Here is a 21,907-nt window from a genome sequence, read left to right as displayed (position 1 = left end):
TTTTTAAGGTGGTCGTCAATGCTCTCATAGGTGCCATACCTGCCATTCTGAATGTTTTGCTTGTCTGCCTCATTTTCTGGCTCATATTTTGTATCCTGGGAGTAAACTTCTTCTCTGGAAAATTTGGAAGATGCATTAACGCATCAGATACAAACTCAGTTATAAATTACAGCGTTGTTGCAAACCAAAGTCAATGCGAAAGTGGAAATTTCTCTTGGGTCACCCCGCCAGTCAACTTTGACAATGTGGGAATGGCCTACCTTGCCCTCTTGCAAGTGGTAAGTGCCGTTGGTATATTTTTCACTCTGACGAGAGAAACCTTAAAAGAAGCATAAATCGTTTCTCGGGTTAATGAAAAACACAGTGACTGCATTGAGCTGGTGGAATCGAATCCCAGTTCCTCATGTGGAAGCCAGTGCCCTCTGGAACTGCCCCCCACTGAGTGTCTCCAACTTTCTTGTTTACTGAGCCTCAACCTCCACGCAAGGCCCTGTACATCTCTCACCCTGTTCCGTATGGCGCCTTACTCTCCAGAGCCAAACAGGAGCGGAGACTCAGTTGCTAAGCAGCACTTCTTCGTTGGAAGTCAGTCCTCTGGTCAAACCACGGTTGCCAGGGCTTGAACGGCACAAACATGAGGCACGAGGGAAGCCTCAGCCAGGCTCTTTCCAGCAGCTTTAACACAGCTTCTCCAGAAATTTTTAAGGCAGGAATTTCTTTAAAAAAAAAAAAAAAACTCTTTATTTTGTATAAATGAAGAAGAAAAAAAAAAAAAAACCCACAAGACACCCATAGTCTGAATTCCTTTGCAAAGGAAAGGAATTCTCTTTCACCTGGCCATTCCGTCCTGGAAGGGTGGGGCATCGTCTTCGACGCATCTGCCCACTGGGCCTCGCTTGCTGTTCATCTGTAGATAGCAAGTCTCTGTGTTCATGTTTCTCTGCTTTTGTTACAGGCAACATTTAAGGGCTGGATGGATATCATGTATGCAGCTGTCGACTCCAGAGGGGTGAGCTCGTGTTCTGCCATGTTACACAGAGTGCCAGGGTCACATCAGGGATGTTATCACTACACGGTCTAGAACTTCCCACGTCGTAGTTCCACTGGCTAGCGTTCTTGCCCTGTTTTCCTTGGGACAAACACTATGAAATAGGGATCAAAAAAAAAAAAAAAGTTTCCATTCATCTTCTGATGAGTATTCCATTCCATTCTGCTCCAAAGCCCAGTCCTGTTTCTCCATAGTGACCAAGGAACAACCTCTTATGGAGGAGAACTTGGACAAAAGGGATTTGGGATGCTTTGGAGCCAGAAGCAACAGAATCACAGAATGCCTTGATTTTCCTCTCTCACTTCTTTTCCAAATGGGTATACAGGCAGAAGCCAGATTTCAAAGGGTGCCAGCCAAGGGCTGTGGGAAGACCTTACAGATGGACTGCGTCTGATTAAGAGAGGCTTGCCGTGGCTACAGTCTCTCCAGAGACTAAACGGGCTTCTGGCGATGGCCACCTGTTAAATTCTAGTTAAGTAAGAAGTGAAATCATGGATTCCCAAAGTTGGAAGGGTACTCAGCCATCTAGGCCATTTCTATTTCCCAGTAGGGAAAACTGAGGACTAGAAGGGAAGAATGCTGCCCAAATCCATGGAGTAAGCAAGTGGTTGAATCAGGAATGGAGCCAGCATTATTTACTTCCTGTCGTCACACACATGTTGTTCTGTCTGAGAGTCTGCAGAATTGATGCCTGGCACAGAGTAGATGTTCAATACACGTGAGCTGGTAGAGGCAGCACTGGGGGTGTGAGAAGTGGTACAGTAGTAAATTATAACAAACGCAGTATTTTAAAGTATTAATGTGCTTAATTTTTGTCTCTTGAGTATATGACCTTCACCCTAGTTTACCTTAGGCATCCGTTTGCCTTGAGGTGGAGATGGGGGATGGGGAGGCAATCTTATGCAGAAGTCTGCAGGAAGCGTGGCTTACGTATGTTCCCTGAGCGAATGATAGGTGGGTGGCGGTGGGTGGAGGGATGCCCATCCTGATGCTGGTCCTGGGACATTATAGCTGGTATGTGCTGGCACCTAGCATGATGATACCCTTGTCTGTGTAGTCACGGAGAATCTTGCGGGTCTCAAATATTGGTGAAAACATGGGCCTTTCTCCTCCCTTAACTCTTCCTGGCCTTAAACACTGACTCTCTGTCATGTCCTCTACTTGGCTCCCTGGCCCAGCAGGCTACTCCCATCACTTACCAAAAGCCCATCAGGGCGGGCCCATGGCTATCAACTCCATTTCCCAGCCTCATGAAAACTGAAAAGTTTGAGAGACTCTTTCGGTCCAAGTATGCCACTCTAACCTCTTAAGTCATCCTGCCTGCGCAATGTATCCCAGGCCTTCCCAGCAGCAGCTTCCTTTTAGAAAAATACAGAAGTTGAGCAAAACCATCCTCTTTCCCCCCTTCATGTTCCTTTCAATTTACTGAATCCCAAGTCCCCTCTCCAAACCCGTGGAGGGAGAATCAGGATACACATCTCATGACTCTGATGTTCTCTGTCGCTCTACTGCTTTTTCTGGGTACAAGAGAGGTGAGCTTTTATCATTTACTTTCCCTAGTTGAACCTCCCTTTGCAGGATGGTTAGCCTGCATTATAACCTTATTTTAAATGTCAGATGCTGAGTGGTGATTCTTTCCATTATATAGTTTTTGTACTAATGGCTACCCTTAGTTCAAACAAATGGACATCTCAAGCAATGATTCTTTCCATTATATAGTTTTTGTACTAATGGCTACCCTTAGTTCAAACAAATGGACATCTCAAGCCAATTGGGACCAAGGCCAGGTACTCTTCAAGGCAAAAGACAAAAATATTTTCAAATATTACCTTCATTACATTAGTCTGTGTGGTGGGTATTAAATAGCAAACATCATAAAAACATTCAACAAGTGACAGAGCTGTCAACACTCATAGATATATCTTCGCATGTAATCTGGAGAAAGAAAAGAGAAATCTTCCTGCCACCTGTGCCCAAACTGCATAAAGCCAATGACAATGTGAAGAACTTGGACAAAGGGGATTTTGGATGCTTTTGGTCACACCTTGAGTTGGGGGAAGTTAGTTGTGGTCCATTTTTGCGTCTGCTCTAGAGCTTGATTATTAATTCACTCATCCATCCATCCATCCATCCATCCATCCATCCATCCAAGGTGTATTGAGAATCTACATGTCACAAAGTAGGCCAGGCACTGGGAATTCAAGAGTGACCGGGCACAAGCACAGACTAGACACAACAGTGGTCTCTATATGAAGGATGTAGCTGTTCATCAAGAGTTGGTAGTCACCTCTGCCTGAAGGGACTGTGCCCCTTCTCCAGTGGCCTCATCTCCAGTCTGGCTCCTTCCAGTTATGTGTCCATATAGACATTCTAGAGACCTTCTCAAAGGACACATGGGGTCATGCCATTCCCCAATCTTACAACCCTTTCATGATTCTCTATTGCTTAGGAGAAAAAGCCTACGCCTCTTTTCACATGCCCTCCCCATTGCTGGTACCACTTAAGCCCCTCAAGGGGAAGCTTAAAGAGGGTCTCCCTGCACGAGCCATGGCTGGTTGGAGGAGGCTGGGGAGCTAAAGCTCCTGCCGAGAGACACTGTGGTCTTTTAGATAAGGTAGTTAAGATGGCTTCTAATTTTCTCTGGTAATTGTTGTCTTTTCTTGTTTAAAAAACTCCCTAACAGAAAGAACTACAGCCAGGATTTGAGGAGAACCCACAAAACTACCTTTTCTTCGTGGTTTTTATCATCTTTGGCTCATTCTTTACTCTGAATCTCTTCATCGGTGTTATTATTGACAACTTCAACCAACAACAGAAAAAGATAAGTATGGGGGTTGTTCTGATTTGGTGGTTTTACGTCTTCCCCAAAGGGCTTGGAAGGAACACAATGCTGATCTAGATTGTGGTGCAAAGCATCATCTGCATGGGAACAAAGCCACCTGGAGAAGATTCTTGGAGATATGGCTGAAAAGAGATTGCGGATAGCTGGTTTTTATTAAATCGCTCCTTTTTATTCTCCATTCTACCCCCTTACACAGAGGACATTGTTGAACCCCAACAGAAAAACACGTACTAGGATTAGTATTTATGACTCTACAGTCATATTTAAGTAACCTTTCAAGTGTACCTTGTAATCCAAGATAAAAAGAAGAACTCTCCTTTTCCAGCAAACTTGCGTCCTGGCTCCCAGCACGCGAGTCTCGGCAGATTTTGTGAACTTACTTGGAAACAAGTTGGTTGGGAAAGAGGCAGGGTTTTTTTAGGGAGATTTTTTTCGTCATGCATTGTAATAAACAGATGTGTATTTTTTTTTCTGATTCTGTAATCTATAGGGGATGTTTAGTGAATGCGGAAAATAAAAGAAGACTAAAAAAATTTAATCGCCACTAAGGTGGTCACTATATGATAACAGGTTTAGAGTAAGCCTCGTCAGTTACTTTCTCACTAAATATGTATTCCTTGTACATGGTTGAGATGACAGAATATTTTTAATTTTGTAGCACCCCCCTTCCCCATTAGTACTGAGCCCATGTGATGAAATCATCTCTATTGTGAGAATTTTCAGGGCTGAATTGCATCTCATATTATAGATAGATCGTAATTTATCTTAATCATTCCCTTCTTTTTTGGACATTTAGGTCATTTCTAAATTTCTTGCTCTTCTGAAACAATCATGAACATTCTTGAAATTCTCTCTGTATCTGTGATTATTTTCTCAGGATAAGTTTCTAGAATTTAAGGCATTAAACATATATTGCCAAATAACCTTTCAGAAATGCTGTGCTCGGCGCTCCTTGCAACAGGATTGCAAGATATAAAAATGCCTGTTTGTTCTGTTCTCATCATTCATATTTTTATAATTTTTCATTTCCAGCTTGATGGGTAAAGGTATTATCTCATTATTTTATATTCATTTATTTAATCATTTGTGAGCTTATATATTTTTTCAGATTGATGGCTATATTTCTCCCTTCGTCTCTTTTCCAAATGGAAATTGTCATTTTTTTCTTGTTTTTATATATTAAGTCCAATTTGTGACTTGCTTCTTATATTTCTGTAATGACATTTTTTATTTGTAGGCATTTAGTATTTTTATGGGACTGAACTCCCAATCTTGTCCTTTTTTGGCTTCTTCTCTTACATGTAGGAACTGAATCCCCAAATCCTAAAATCAGGTAACTAAATATTCACCTTTGGTTTTCTAACTGTGTTTATGGCTCTTTTCAATTTTTCTTGAACTCTTGTAATCTATCCAAAATGTAGACTGATACTGATTAGCTTTGTTACTTATTAAAAATATTTTTTTAATGTTTATTTTTGAGAGAGAGTGAGAGAGAGAGAGAGCAAGGGAGGGGCAGAGAGAGAGGGAGACACAGAATCCGAAGCAGGCTCCAGGCTCCGAGCTGTCGGCACAGAGCCTGACGCGGGGCTCAAACCCACAAACCGTGCGTGAGATCATGACCTGAGCCGAAGTCAGACGTTTAACTGACTGCGCCTCCCAGGTGCCCCTGATTAGCCTTTAGTGACTTCTGGGAAAGTCACTCATTGTCCTTCTGTAAGTTTACTGCTGCTATTACTTGGAGGTGTGTGGTGTGGCGTCACCTCTGTTATATGCGGCTTGACTTCAGTCAATACTTACACTTTGGATGTCAGGCCTTGTGATTTTAGATTTCAGCTTACATTTGAAATCACTGTTTTGATCAGGCCATGGCATTTCGTTTTGTCTTTACTTTTTATTATAGAAGATTTCCAACATGCACAAGACTATACTAAAATAAACCTACACTACCCATCACCCAACATGTTTACTGATTTAAGAGCTTCTTTATGGGGGTGCTTGGGCGGCTCATTTGGTTAGGCGTTCGACTTCGGCTCAGGTCATGATCTCACTGTTTGTGAGTTCGAGCCCCGCGTTGGGCTCTGTGCGGACAGCTCAGAGCCTGGAACCTGCTTCAGATTCTATTTTTCCCTCTCTCTCTCTCTGCCCCTCCCCCTGCTCATGCTTTGTCTCTTTCTCACCCAAAAGTGAATAAAGCATTTTTAAAAACTAAAAAAAAAAAAAAACCCATCTTTATGGCATCTCTCCCCTTATCCAATCCTGCCACCAGATTTTTCAACAGAGCAAATGACAGCACATCATTTCATCCACCGATATTTCAAGACAAATCTCTTTTTAAACATAAACACAGTCCATGATCACACCTAAAAAGTTTAACATGAAATATTTAAGCTTGTCAAGTACCCAGTCAACATTCAGATTTCTTTGAGTCTTTCATTTTCTTAAAATATTTATCTTTCATCCTTTGATCAAGTGATCTTAAAGTTTGTTTCTTTTCAAATCAGGATTAAAATCAGGTCCTCTCGTTTGACAGCTTCCTTGCCATCTGGAATGACAAGATGTTCCAGGGCTAAGTGGTATCACTCCTGTGCCAGATCAAGAATCAGCCATTTCTCTAAGGAGTTCTGTTTTTTTTTTGTGGGGGTGGGGTGGGGAGGTGGTATCCCAAGATCACAACCTGGCACGCTCATTGCCATTGCTTCTAGGATTTTTCAGTGGCCAGAGCTATTCACATTTAGGACTTCAAGGAAATGTACGTAGAAATATGAATACTGGTCATTCAAGTTGAGAACTATAAGGTTTTCACTTAACCTCTTCTCTGATAATAACTTGAATCTCTTCCTTCCCATGCTGAGAAAACTGATTCTCACGGGCATAGGAAATGATAGAATTAACATTTTCCATGATTACTCATTTTTGCTTTATACCCCAACACACACACAGGACAGTCTCAGAATAACAGCACTAATACATACTGTCATGATGCATATGATTACTGAAGACGCATATCTGCCAGGCATCCTGAGACAATCTGGTTAACTTCTAGGGCTGCATTTTTTTTTTTTTTTTTACAAAAAAAATGTATTTATTTTTTTTACGGTGGTACAATATACATAACATAAAATTTACCACCTTAACCATTTTCCATGTACAGTTCAGGGGTATTAAGTACATTCATAATGTTGTGCAATCATCACCCCTACCCATCCCCACAACTCTTTTCATCTTGTAAAACCGAAACTCTGTACCTGTTCAACCCTGCCTCCCCATTTTCCTTCCCCCTCCCCCAGCCCTTGGCAACTCCCATTCTACTTTCTTTTGCTATGAATTTGGCTGCTTTGAGTACCTCGTGTAAGTGGAATTCTATGGCATTTGTCCGTTTGTGATGGACTTATTTCCCTCAGCATCGTGTCCTCAAGGTTCGTCCGTGCTGTAGCATATGTCAGAATCTCCTTTTTTAAGGCTGAAGAATATTCCACCGCGTATATATGCCGCATTTTGCCCAGCCGCTCAGCTCTTGATGGACGGTGAAGCAACCTGGGTTGCTTCCACATTTTAGCTTTCGTGACTAGAGCTGCCGTGAACATCGGTGTGCAGATATCTCTGACTCCCGGTGGTGAGCATTTTTGTTTTTCGTAGGCCTGTTGCCTATTTATATGTCTTCTTTAGACAAATGGCTAGTCGAGTCCTTTGCCAGTTTCTGAATTGGATTGTTTTATTTATTTATTTATTTATTTATTTATTTATTTATAGTATAGTGGACACATGATATCACATTACTTTCAGGTGTAGCACATAGTGATTTGCCAAGGTTATACATTACGGTGTGCTCACCACGGTGTGGCTGCCATCTGTCACTCTTCAACATTATTACAGTATCACTGCCTCTATTCCATATGCCGTGCCTTTTGTTCCCATGACTTATTCCCTCCATAACTGGAAGCCTGTATCTCCCACTCCCCTTCCCCCATTTTGCCCACCCCCCTTCCCTCTGGCAATCATCACTTTGTTCTCTGTATTCTAGGTCTGATTCTGCTTTCTGTTTGTTTATCCGTTTGGTTTTTAGATTCCGCGTAGGCATGAAATCATGTGGTATTTGTCTTTCTCAGTTTGACTTATTTTACTTAGCATAATACGCTCTAGACCCACCCAGGTGGTCACAAATGGCACAAACTCCTCCTTTTTTAATGGTCGCATAATATTGCACACATGTGTGCCATATCTTCCCTTTTTCTTAATGTCTATTTATTTTTGAGGGAGAGAGGAAGAGAGAGAAAGAGCGTGCCCTGCATGGGCAGAGAGGGAGAGAGGGAGACAGAGGATCCAAAGCGGGTTCTGCACTGACAGCAGAGAGCCCGATGTGGGGCTCGGATTCATGAACCGTGAGATCGTGACCTGAGCCAGATTCAGATGCTTAACCGACTGAGCCACCCAGGCACCCGCCCCTGTAGTACATCTTCCTTCTCCATTCGTCTATCAATAGATGCTTAGGTTTCTTCCATGTCTTGGCTATTATAAATAATGCTACAATAAACATAGAGGTGTGTGCATCTTTTTAAGTTAGCGTTTTCATTTTCTCTTGGTAAATACCCAGGAGTAGAATTATTGGATCATATGCTATTTCTATTTTTAATGTTTTGGGGAACCTCCGTACTGTTTTCCACAGTGGCCGCACCATTTTGCATTCCTACCAACATGCGTGAGGGTTCCTTTTTCTCCACATTCTTGCCAACACTCGTTCTTTCTTATCCTTTTTATTTTAGTCATTCTGACAGGTGTGAGGTGATATCTCACTATGATTTTGATTTGCATCAAGATCCCAACAGTGATGTTGAGCACTTTTTCATGTGTCTGTTGGCCATTTGTATGTCCTCTTTGGAAAAGTGTCTATTCAGGTTCCCTGTCCATTTTTTAATTGGGTTGTTGAGTTGTATAAGCTCTTTATATATTTTGGATATTTACCCTTACTGGATAAATCATTTGCAAAGGTCTTCTCCCATTTAGTAGGTTGCCTTTTTGTTCTGTTGATGGTTTTCTTCACCGTGCAAAAGTTTTTATTTTGATGTACTCCTGATAATTTATCTTTGCTTTTTTTTCCCCTTGCCTCAGGAGACATCTAGAAAAATATTGACAAAAATATTACACTCATTCATGATAAAAACTCTTAACAAAGGGGATTTAGAAGGAAATACCTCAACGTATTAAAGGCCATATACGAAAAGCCCACAGCTAACATCGTACTCAGTGGAGGGGAAACTGAGAGCTTTTCCTCTAAGATCAGGAAGAAGACAAAGATATTCACTCTTGGCACTTTTATTCAACATAGTACTGGAAGTTCCAGCCATGGCTGGAGACAAGAGAGTGAGACAAGAGAAAAGGAATGAGTCATCCATATTGTTAAAGAAGTTAAATTGCCACTATTTGCAGATGACATGAAACGATACGAACAAAATCCTAAAGACTCTACCAAAAAACTACCAGAAGTAATAGATAAGTTCAGTAAATGTGCAGGACACAAAATTAATACCCACCAATTGGTAGCATTTTAATACACTAATAATGAAGTAGCAGAAAGAGAAACTAAGAAAACAACTCCATTTATAATTACACTTAAAAGAATAAAATGCCTAGGAATAAATTTAATCACAGTGGTGAAAGACCTATACTCTGAAAACTACAAACATTGATGAAAGAAATCGAAGATGATACAAATGGAAAGATATTCCATGCTCATGGACTGGAAGAATTAATATTGTTAAAATGTCCGTACTACCCAAAGCAATCTATGGATTCAATGCAATCCCCATCAAAATACCAACAGCATTTTTTCACAGAACAAGAACAAATAACACGAAACCTTGTGTGGAACCACAAAAGACCCTGAAGAGTCAAAGCAATCTTGAGAAAGAAGAACAAAGCTGGAAGTATTGCAATTTCAGATTTTAAGATATGCTACAAAGCTGTAGTAATCAGAGCAGCATGGCACCGGGGCACAAATAGACACACAGACCAATGGAACAGGATAGAGAGCCCAAAAATAAATGCACACTTATCTGGTGAATTAATCTGTGACAAAGGAGGCAAGAATATACAATGGGTGAAAAACAGTCTCTTCAATAAGTGGCGTTGGGAAAACAGGACAGCTACGCGTAAAAGAATGAAACTGGACCACTTTCTAACACCATACCCCAAAATAAACTCAAAATGGATCAAAAACCTAAATGTGAGACTTAAAACCATAAAATTCTAGAAGAGAACACAGATAGTCATTTCTCTGACATTGGCTGTTTGGTTTTTTTTTGTTTTTTAGTTTTAGGAGTTTTCCATATATTCTGATTAATCTCTTATCAGATACATGATTTCTGATATATAAGGGGCACCTGGCTGGCTGAGTCAGTGAAGCATGTGACTCTTGGTCTTGGGTTTGAGTTTGAGCCCCATGTTGGGTATAAATATTACTTAAAAATAAAATCATAGAAAAATATGTATATGATATATACATATATAAAATAAATACATATACATATATATATATATATATGTAAATATTTCCCCCCATTCTGTGAGTTGCCTTTTGGCTCCACTGATAATGTCTTTTAATGTACAAAATTTAAAAATTTTCATGAAGTCCAATTTGTCTCTTTTTAATTTTGTTCTCTGTGCCTTTCACATCACATGCAAGAAATCATTGCCAAATCTAACGTTGTGAAGTTTTTGTCCTATGTTTTCTTCTAAGAGTTTTATTGTTTTAGATCTTACCTTTATGTCTTTGATCTTTTTTGAGTATTTTGTGTGTGTGTGTGGTGTTAAGGATTTACCTTTATTCTTAGTGCTGGGAAAATTGGGGATATCCAGTTTCCCCAGCACCATTGTTGAAAACACTGCCATAAGGCTGTATATTTTTGGTCTACATTGGTAGTGGTGAAAATTCAAATCCCACACTGTCATCAAGGCGGGCCTGGATTCACAAATTATCAGGGAAGACTGGATATTTACCCCGAGTCCAAACTAAGTTTCCTACTTATCTTCCTCCACCAACAGACAGATTCTGTTTTCTTCTTCACCCTTTCATTGGTAGCACTTGGGGAGTCCCAGATTCATGGAGGCATCTTGGCATAAACCCACTGCCTTTTTCCCTCATGACTCCCTTATACTTATTAAGGCCCAAGATTCTAGTTTTTACAGAGATTAGCAAATGCTCTTGGCCCACAATGGCTTCAAGCTAGTTTCCTACTCTCTGTCTTTTTTGATCACTATTGATTTTCAGACCCTGGAGATTTTCCTGTCTTTTGTGCCAGTTTAGCTGTACATTTTAAAAGAATTTGTTCTGATTTACCCAGCATTTCTAGATATTTTACTCCCTCCCAAATTTTCCAGAAACAGAAATTCTTGTTCATATTTCTATTCTTTCTTGCTCAATAGTGACATTTAAAGCTCTCTAGTTGTTACTGTTTTCTGAGAATTGGTCGGAACAAATCTTATGAAATCCTATTAATGGTGGTATGTGCATTTATACACTTATTTGGGAGAATTTTAATTGCCACTTCGTGAGAGTTTTTGTTTAAATGTTTGTTACTAGATTTTTGTTGCACTGTGGTTTGATTTATGAAACCTGAAATATATTCAGTTCTTGTAAAGATTCCATGGCTGTTTGCAAAGAGTAAGTAATCTTTGTTCACATTCTAAAAAGTAAAATATAGCTGATAAAAGTAACATTATTTCCTCATTCCTTAATTTAAACCCTGTTACCTTTCAGCCTTCCCCTAGAGTCCCGCCTCTTTGGCTTCCCACTGGAATTTTAGGATAGAATGTAGTAGAACTTTGAAACTGTTTCTGAAAATTTGGAACTTGTTTCCAAAAAAAAAAAAATACTGTTAATGATAATTAGCTCTCATCTTCTCCATATACTTAGGTGGTGAAGATATTTTTATGACAGAAGAACAGAAGAAATACTATAATGCAATGAAAAAATTAGGATCCAAAAAACCTCAAAAGCCCATTCCGAGGCCTCTGGTGAGAGCAACTGATTTGTTCTAAACACATAGATCTATTAAGTAGTCTTGAGCTCAGATGTCTACTGTGCCATTCTCCTTTATTTTCTAAGTTTACACACATTATCTAAGAACTCCATAAAAACCCAGATACACTAGTGTCTTTAAGGAAATGAGACATTCAAATTCAATAATAAGAACTTGGGCAAAAAACCTTTCATTTGCTTTTTGGTAAGCGCACAATAGGTATTTAGAATATGCTTATTGCAATGATGTGAACTTAACAGTTTAAATCTTTTTTTCTTTTTTAATTTTAAATTCCAGTGTGATTAACGCACAGTGTTATATTAGTTTCAGGTGTAGAGTATAGTGATTCAACACTTCCGTACATCACTTGGTGATGATTGCGACAAGTGCACTCCCCCCCTTTTTTTTTGTACGTTTATTTCTTGAGAGAGACAGAGAGAGAGAGACAGAGAGAGAGAGAACACAAGTGGGGGAGGGGCAGAGAGACAGAGAGGGAGAGAGAGAATCCCAAGCAGGCTCCACACTATCATTGCAGAACCCAACGCGGGGCTCAAACTCACGAACCGTGAGATCGTGACCTGAGCCGAAATCAAGAGGTGGACGCTTAACTGACTGAGCCACCCAGGTGCCCCACGACAAGTGCACTCCTTAATCTTCATCACTTATTTCACCCCTCCCCCTACACAGCTCCCCCTGGTAATCCTCAGTGTGTTCTCTGCAGTTAGGAGTCTGTTTCTTGGTTTGTCTCTCTCTCTCTCTTTCTTTTTCCTCTCTTTGCTCGTTGGTTTTGTTTCTTAAATTCCCCATGCAAGTGTGATCCTATGGTGTTTGTCTTTCTCTGACTGACTTATTTCACTTGGCTCTAGCTCCCTCCATGTTGTTGCAAGTAGCAAAATTTCATTCTTTTTATGGCTGAGTGATATTCCATTGTGTATATCCACCTTTGCCCATTCATTAGTTGATGGACACTTGGGACTGTTCCCATAATTTGGCTATTGTAGATAGGCTGTTATAAATATCGGGGTGGATGTATCCCCCCAAATTAGTATTTTTATGTTCTTTGGGCAAATATCTAGGAGTGCGATTGTGGGACCTTAAGGTAGTTCTACTTTTAAGTGTTTGAGGAAACTCCATACTGTTTTCCACAATGGCTGCCCCGGTTTGCATTCACACCAGCAGGGCAAGAGGGTTCCTTTTTCTCCATGTCCTTACCAACACCTGTTGTTTCTTACGTTGTTAATTCTGCCCACCGTGACAGGTGTGAGGTGATTTCTCCCTGTAGTTTTGACTAAATCTTGACCAGTTTAAAATGTATTTATACTATCCTTGACCGGTCTTTTCTGGTGTGAAGTCTAGGCCATGCCTACTGGCTTCCGCCTCACCAGCATTTACCACGAAGTTTCTGTGTCGGGGGTTGACACACCTTTTTCCGCAAAGGGTCAGATAGTAAACATTTCAGGCTTTGCGGACCGCGTGGTCTCCACTCTGGCATTAGCACAAAGGCAGCCGTAGACAGTATTGAACTAATGGTCATAAAGCATGGCTGTGTTCTAGGGCAACTTGGTTTATAGACACTGAAACTTGGATTTCTTTAATTTTCACATGCTGACATTTTTTTTTTTCTCGTGAGTTTTCCCCCAAACATTAAAAAAAAAAATGTGACACCCATGCTGAGCTCCCAGGCGACACAAAAACCAACTGCGGGCCAGATCTGACCCCTGCTCTCTGTGAATCGTGCTTTCTCAGGTAGTCTGGGGCTGTCTCAGGCTTGCAGCTTAATTGAGGCTCTGGAATTGGGGCACACCAGATTAAAAGGGGATGGCTAGCCATAGTTAACAGCTCTGACAAGTGAGTTTCAAGGTAGGGAGGGGGCTGAAAAGTTCAGGAAGGCAATATGGAAGAGGGGCTTGATGTCTGCAGCATGTAGAGGACATAGAGACTTCTACTCGAACACGAGACCCCAAATGATCCAAGGTATGTTTCGTTTACTGCTATTCCCGTGACGCAGAATAGAGCGTGGCACAGCGTGTATTGTCCGTGACCATTAGCTGAGTGAGAGGTTATGTTCGAGGGTCCACACAGAGTCCACGCCACTAGGATTAAATATTTGCGTTGCGCTAAAAATACCTGTGAGTGTTCGGGCAAAGGGTTTAGAATTTATACCAGGAAGAATTTTTCACTGGGAGGTTAATGATATAACTATATTTGAGGAGGTTGTCATTTGACCTCGAGCCAACAAAAAAGACAGAGAGAATTTTTATTTGCCCGTGGGTGTTGTGCAACCGCTGATTCGGGACTGGTTGGTCCTAGGTTTGAAATTAACTGGAAGACTCAAGAGACACAGTATGTTCCCATGTATTTACCCGTCGACCTCGTAAAGGGTATGAAGCAAGCAAGGCAGCACACAGCCAGACAGATGTTGCAAGGGCACAGATGCAGCTTCTAGGCCTTTCCGCTGCACTTTGCATGCTAGGCTGCAAGCGCCGAGCTTCCAGTGGGCACGAGCTACTTTACCCCAGGGAAGCTGCCACCTCCGTGCTTGAACCGTGTCTTATGGCGTTTGTGGCCCATGGATTGTCTGCGGGTAGGTGTCACCCCGTAATCCCCCGTGTAGCTGCAGCTTACCAGTCATAGCTTCACACCGAGCGATTCCAACAACCGAGTATCATTTCCCCAGTTAACGCATCACGTTTACGTTAACTTCTATGTTCCAGACAGCAGTCTTGCAAGAGGTAAATACATACTCCCCGATGTCCCTGAATTTAGGACTTTACATCAGCTGTTAGCACTTAACTTGCAACTTGATCTCCCTACTGACATTAAAAAAAATTTTTTTTAAACACTTATTTATTTTTGAGAGCGAGAGAGACAGACAGAGGGCAAGTGGGGGAGGGGCAGAGATCGAGGGAGACACAGAATCCAAAGCAGGCTCCAGGCTCCGAGCTGTCAGCACAGAGCCTGACGCGGGGCTCGAACCCACAAACTGTGAAATCATGACCTGTGCTGAAGTCTGGCCCTCAACCGACTGAGCCACCCAGGCGCCCCTCCTACTGACTTTTTTCAATCTCTAAAATCTAAATATTATCTTTGGAACAGATGAATAACAATTGCATGGGGGGGAATCTAACTGTTTTTACCTGAGCAGTGATGCATTTTCTTTTTAACGGTAGAGGAAGGGATCTGGAGTCATTTCTGATTCTTCCTGAACCATCCACACAGTGGTGGGGGGGAGGGGGCTCCATTACTGGTTTAAAAATGATACTGAGGTGCAGGATTCACTGTACATTCTAATGCTTTTTTGTACATGCAAATGCTTTTTTATCTCTGCCAACTTAGCTACCTTGTATTCTTGATCTCTGTTTGTCAGAGTTGAACTCTTAGGCCTAGGCTTACCCTCCCTCACTCTTAATTCTTGCCACTCACTGGGCTTCCCCGGACAGCGCCCTTAAAAGTACCTTTTCTCCAGTTCCTTTCTGACTTCCCAGATGCATTCTCACATAGCAAATGCAATTGACTTTCAAGTTTCTCCTCCAGACTCCTTTAATGATTCTGGGACAAAATTTGGAAGACACCAACTTACGTGTAGTATCCCTCCAGTGCTGTCCCTAACCCCTCTTCTCATTGCTCTCGCCCTTCCTGACTGATACCGTTCACTCTCATGGTTTTAAGTCATGTCGGCACTGGTGCCCTTGAACTCCACGTCTGCGTTCCAGCTCTGCACCTGAGCTCCGTACCCATACCGTTACCTGCCCAGGGCCCTCGGATGCCTCACTGGTGCCTCAAACTCAGTGTTCTCAGGACAGATCTTAACATCTCCCTCCGAAATTCCGAATTGTCTGCTCTGTGGCTGGCCCGGTTCCACCAGCCTGAGATGATAGCCTCAGCTTATCATTTTCCCGCCAGCCACCGCCATGAAAACACACTCCTTCTGTATTTACTTCCCTCTTAGCTCTTCGACCTAAATGCTTATATCTCTCTCCACTATTACCACCACAAGCAACCATCATCTTTTGCCCGATTACCGTAACAGATGCTAGGGTTCTAACGATGATTCTTAGGGGTTTAGGAGTTTTCCAAGTAGACTGGCGTGTGTATATTTTGATTGGGTGATAATACAAAATACCTTAACATGTACATATATTATAAAACAATCAATTTATAGTCAAGCATGCCATGCAATATTAGTGTCTGAGTTTGTGTTCAAGAATAGCTTTCCACTAAGAGCAAAGTAGTGCTTCGCAGCCGTTAGATTACGGAAAATATAGTGGAATAGTTGAGTCATATCACTGCGTGTGGTGGGTTAGGTGTGCAAACTTGAGATAGAACCTGTACCAGAGCAACTGTGCATCGTATGGCCATCTGTGTACCAGCCACTGTGCAAGTTCACCATCAGTAATACAATGAAATCATTTTTCCACTTCTGTCTTTAGTAATCATTGCCTCACAATCCCATTTACCTAGCCTTATTTTCAAGTGAGCCACATGTGGAACATTGGCATTCAAGAACTGCTCGCATACAGAGTTTGGGTTAAGTACAAGGTCTGACTATTCTGAATTAATGAACGGAGCCTTGGGGATGTGAATTCCATTTTGTCCAGCATACTTATGTGAGCAGGTATTATTGAAGTCAAAGTAAAGAAACAGATGAAGTATAGAGACCAAAGGTCATCTTTTTGTCATTAAATCCAACATGAGCTGTTCTATTTTAGCAAAACATCATCCATCACATCAAAGTTATGCTGTTACTAAGAATTTTTAATTTTTTGTGTTTTAAAATGGAATTAAAGCTGTAAGCCTACAGCTTAAAAGCAGTCATGTAATTAAATTTAAATGAACATGTATATGCAAGAATTTCTTGTTTAAAAAGGGTGTTCATTTTTCAAGAAACTGCTTTAATTGTAAGGGAGGACAAATTCTGTCGTGTGTGTCTTCCTTATGTACGTGACTTCGTTCTTACAATGCAAAATGATCTAAGATTTCTTTTTTTTTTCCCCCTCTCAGAATAAATGCCAGGGTCTCGCGTTCGACCTGGTCACAAACCAGGTCTTTGACGTCATCATCATCATCCTCATTTTCCTCAACATGGTTATCATGATGGCTGAATCAAATAACCATCCCGAAGACACAAAAGCCATCCTTGAGGATCTCAACCTGGCCTTTGTGGTCATCTTTACAATTGAGTGTCTCATCAAAATCTTTGCTTTGAGGCAATACTACTTCACCAATGGCTGGAACTTATTCGACTGTGTGATCGTGGTTCTCTCTATTGTTAGTAAGTAAAATCAGAAGCCAGAGGGGCCTTCATCTGAGAGCTAGAAGTAAATCTTATCATTTGGTAGCGTGTCCAGACTATCCGCAACGCAACAAATTAGGCTTAACGTGGATTCTGAAAAAATAGGTGTACTGATGCCATTCTCTCCTGGGAAGTTGCTAGGAGATACGGAGCAATTTTCATTCTCTTGACTGTTTACATGAGTGAAATAGAGAGTCCAATAAATGTGCGGATCCATTTATTCAGTGGAGAGAGACAAAGTTAAGATGACCTTAAAGTGTTTGTGAGGGTACCTGGTACAGTCACATAGTTGAGCCAAAGCTCTACCTTTCCTGTGCAACTATAAGCTCTCGTCAGCATCTTTTAGTTTGAAGGATTTGGCACTTAGTTCCCATGGTTTTCCTTAGTTCAAAATCCATGTGGATATCAGATCACAATTACTGTATCCCTGGGACATTCCTAGGCCCTCTCTCACCTCCTATACAGGGCCTCCATGGCTTCCAAATTGGGCTTCCAAGAGTGTGTCCTAAAGATAAGCAGAGCTTTCTCTTTATTCTGAATCCCACGTTAACCTAAACCACAGCATGAACGATGCTTGTCTCTACTGCTTGGACCCCATTCACCAACCAGCCTTACTCTATAATCAGTATATTTTTCTTAACATAAGCAGGATTACCTAGAAGATTTATGGAAGAAGAATACAGAAAAAAAAGAGCTGTTGCTGTATACCTTTTATAACACACATACATACACACACACATCAACTTTGAAATTAAATTCTTCATGGCTAAACCGTGAGAGTTAACACTCTGGGTTTTTGCAGTTTGCTTTTAACTAAACCGATAATTTGACTTTTTATAATTGTGTGCAACCACCCAGAGGCCATTCTCGTAGTTCAAAAAGCAATGAAGATAATGAAAACTGATTTCACAAGTGGGAGCTTTTGTGCTCCTTCAGAAAGGATGCGTTCAACAGATATGCGAGATCAAAATATTTTGGTTCCTATCACTACGGCAGCAATGCCGATGTTTCCAAGAACGAGAAAATGGTACAGATGATAGTCTGTTCTGGCTTCTAAGCCATGAAACTTATGTAGATAAAGTTTAGCAATAGATCCTTGCACACGCCTACAGTGAAATGGATCGCTTATCTTCGTCAATCACTTCCAATCCCAAGTCCTGGTGAAACTGACACCAACAGCAAAACCAGAAAACCGTGGTAAGGATGGGTCTGGCACAGCCCTCGGAGAACTTGAAGAGCCCTTCCTCCAAAATGTAGAGAGCAGCTCACTTATCCCACCACTTACTGAGCTCCTTCCAGGCAGTGCCAGCCATTGTGCAGTTTGTGGGAATATCTCTTACTTCTGTCCTTTGAACAACTGCTAGGCAATTTGAACAGACCCCAGCAGAGCCCTGTATCGCATTTTGCTCCAGTGGATGAGAAAATGCATGCGCTGAGCCAAATCCTACTCACCGATGTGGGCAGCATTTTATCTGCCTTTGCCAGTAGATAGATATGCCACCCAACACTAAGCTTCTACGCTTTCTCAAGCTCTTTCCTAAGCTTTTAGATAAATACAAAATGAGTGCGAGTCAAAGTGAAACTCTCTAGGAGTTAACGAGGCAGGTGACGTATTGAGACTTACTCACCTTAAAGAGTCAGAAACCGAGAAATTAGCTGCACACCAAATCTCATGGTACCCAGAAGAATTGAGCTCAGATAACGGACGGATTACTGTTGGCGCAATTAGTCAGAGAAATATTCGTGGAGGAGGTGGCCTTAAAGGGTGGACCTCCTCCAGTTGTTGCTAAATTGGAACTTAATAAATTCCACATCTACCAGCGTTGGCTGCAAAATTAACATGTGAATTTAACTTCATTGGCACAACAGGGCAGTTGGTGAAGTATATTATCCACCACTTCTCTTTAGTCATTAGGTGATAGCAGACAATTCTGGCTGCCCACCCCCCGCTAATGACCTCAGAGGACCCCCCAGAGCAAGACCAAGGCCATATCTACACAGGGTAAGCAGGTTCCAGCCGTTCTATAATATTTAGGCCAAAATGTGAGCTGTTTCAAATCCTGTATCATTTCCTTGCACAGCAGGCGATGAGAGAACAGGATGACATTTTAGGGCAAATATTCAGCTGTTTGCGGAAACCTCTGCTCGAGATGCTCTTTTGGGGGGTGTCTACAGCAATACGGAAAGTATCTCCAGTCCCTCAAGCTTTTTGAGCAGACCCCAGGAGTCCTTCCTTGGGATGAGCATATTGACAAATATGAGACGCCCATGGCAGCTTCCGCCCAGATTTGAGCCTCCCAACACCTTCTCCCTCCAGCCCTGTCATCACCTGTAGCAGGCTGTGCGCACATTCCCCTACACAAAGAGTAACTGGCCTTTTTAAGGAGTTTTGGGGTTAGGGTTTCCACAGTTTCTGATGACAGCTCAGGTTCAAGCCAACCTTCGGTAACAGACACTTCTCCCTGCGCTCTAATCTGAAGGACTCCATCCTTAGTTTACCTGTTTTCCATCTGTTTTCCACTTCCATTTCCAACAAATATGGAAAACTATTTATCCCGTGAATGACTTTCAATACCCGGCACAGAAAATGTACTTCGAGTGTATGAGATAACTCACAAAATAGCCTTTTATAAACTGCATTCTCTTTCCATTCCTTGGGTGCCTTCAATATTTTAGATCATCTCCTATTCCATCCAAAGTCCCATCTTAAAGTTGTACAGTGCTTGGAAATTATTTTCCAAGTTAAGGCACAGATAGATATTGCCCTGATATGGGTAAGCGTGCGGTGCGTAAATTGCAAAGTACCGAGAAAAGTCGGCCACGCTAAGATTCCGAGGCAGGAGCGACAAGCTGGATCTGAAAGCAGTGTGCCTGCTGGAAATTAATCGACCTATCTCCTTCTCCTAAGGTGCCATGGTTTCTGCCTTGGAGAACCAGCAGCACATTCCCTTCCCTCCAACGCTCTTCAGAGTTGTGCGCTTGGCTCGGATTGGTCGGATCCTGAGACTTGTTCGGGCAGCACGAGGAATTAGAACCCTCCTTTTTGCTCTGATGATGTCCCTTCCCTCTCTATTCAACATCGGTCTTCTGCTTTTTCTGGTTATGTTTATCTATGCCATTTTTGGTATGAACTGCTTTTGCAAAGTGAAGGAAGGGTTTGGAATTGATGACCTATTCAACTTCAAGACTTTTGTTGGCAGCATACTCTGTCTCTTCCAGATCACCACCTCGGCAGGCTGGGATGCCCTCCTCAGGCCCATGCTGCAATCAAATGATTCATGCAACCCCAACTTAGACAGCCGTCACCTCCCTGCCATAGCCATAGCCTACTTTGTTAGTTACATCATCATTTCCTTCCTCATTGTTGTCAACATGTACATTGCTGTGATCTTAGAGAACTTCAATACTGCCACTGAAGAAAGCGAGGACCCTTTGGGTGAAGATGACTTTGAAATATTCTATGAAGTCTGGGAAAAGTTTGACCCAGAGGCAACACAGTTTATCAAGTATCCTGCCCTTTCGGACTTTGCCGATGCCCTTCCTGAGCCTTTACGGGTGGCAAAGCCAAACAGATTTCAGTTCCTAATGATGGACTTGCCCATGGTGAGTGGAGATCGCCTCCACTGCCTGGATATCCTCTTCGCGTTCACCACTAGGGTACTTGGTGACTCCAGCGGCCTGGACAGCATGAAAGCAATGATGGAGGAGAAGTTCATGGAGGCCAACCCTTCCAAGAAGTTGTACGAACCCATAGTCACCACCACCAAGAGGAAGGAAGAGGAAAGATGTGCTGCTGTTATTCAAAAGGCCTTTCGAAAATACAAGCTGAAGATGTCCATGTGTGCCTTAGAAGACGGGCCTCGTTCACCACTCCAGACACTCTGCAACGGAGACCTCTCCAGCTCCGGGGTGGCCGAGGGCAAGGTCCACTACGACTGAGCCCCTACCTCACAGCCTCACAACCTTGCCTCCGGCCTCTCAGCTCCAGGGGTCCACAGCTCGGTGTGTGAACAAGCAACTGACTCCCCAAAATAGCCATCCCGTTTCTTTTTCTGCCTAAAAGAAGTGATATGTCAATGTGTATTTCAAATGGTTCTTACAGAGATACACGATAAGGCTGCCTGACTATCAACCACTGGCAGTATCTTAGCAAGGAAGACACTAGAAGGGCTGTAGAGGACACGCCAATGTTAGGATTGAAACACAGTTCAAATCATGGAGAAAAAAAAGAATAAACAAAACAAAAACCACATTAGAACTGTAGATGGTGTTTTTCCATATTGTTTCTAAGCACATTGTTCAATACCTTCGTTCAGTGTTTTCCCCGATGCAAGTATGTGGCTTATCCCATATAACTCCTTTGCATGATGAGTAAAAATTCAAAACCTGCCAATAAATAAATAACCTATTGCAGATATTTTTTTTTTTTACCAGCCATTAGTATTTTGGTTTTGTTTTGAACCTAAGGCATGATCTTGACTTCTCAGTTACCACCCTATCTTTCACCAGCTGCAATCTCCGTTATATACATTTCGAAAACATAAATAAATAAATGAGACTTTTAGTTGGCCTTTCATTCAGATGGCACACTAAAAAAACATCTTGTTTGGTGGTGGTCTAGTCATTTAAAAGTGGTGCTTTGCTTCGAATTTCGGTGGAAGCCAGTCATCTGCTGATAAATGTATAGCAACTGGCTCTTCAGGAAAAAA

The 21,907-nt window shown here is 41.9% G+C and overlaps 1 protein-coding gene across 1 annotated transcript in view; it reads left to right on the top strand.

Moving 5' to 3' along the window:
• Positions 1-21,583, top strand: part of SCN11A (sodium voltage-gated channel alpha subunit 11) — an 84,804-nt gene extending 63,221 nt beyond the window's left edge. The window contains exons 21-26 of the mRNA XM_032594643.1: positions 9-278; positions 956-1,009; positions 3,732-3,873; positions 11,800-11,900; positions 16,907-17,177; positions 20,107-21,583. Of these exons, the coding sequence (XP_032450534.1) occupies positions 9-278; positions 956-1,009; positions 3,732-3,873; positions 11,800-11,900; positions 16,907-17,177; positions 20,107-21,137 (1,869 nt within the window). The 3' untranslated portion in view covers positions 21,138-21,583. The remainder of the gene's footprint in view (positions 1-8; positions 279-955; positions 1,010-3,731; positions 3,874-11,799; positions 11,901-16,906; positions 17,178-20,106) is intronic.
• Positions 21,584-21,907: the final 324 nt, after the last annotated feature.

Source organism: Lynx canadensis, chromosome C2 (assembly GCF_007474595.2).
Source record: "Lynx canadensis isolate LIC74 chromosome C2, mLynCan4.pri.v2, whole genome shotgun sequence".
Taxonomy (NCBI): domain Eukaryota; kingdom Metazoa; phylum Chordata; class Mammalia; order Carnivora; family Felidae; genus Lynx; species Lynx canadensis.
This window is presented reverse-complemented; position numbering and strand designations above follow the sequence as displayed.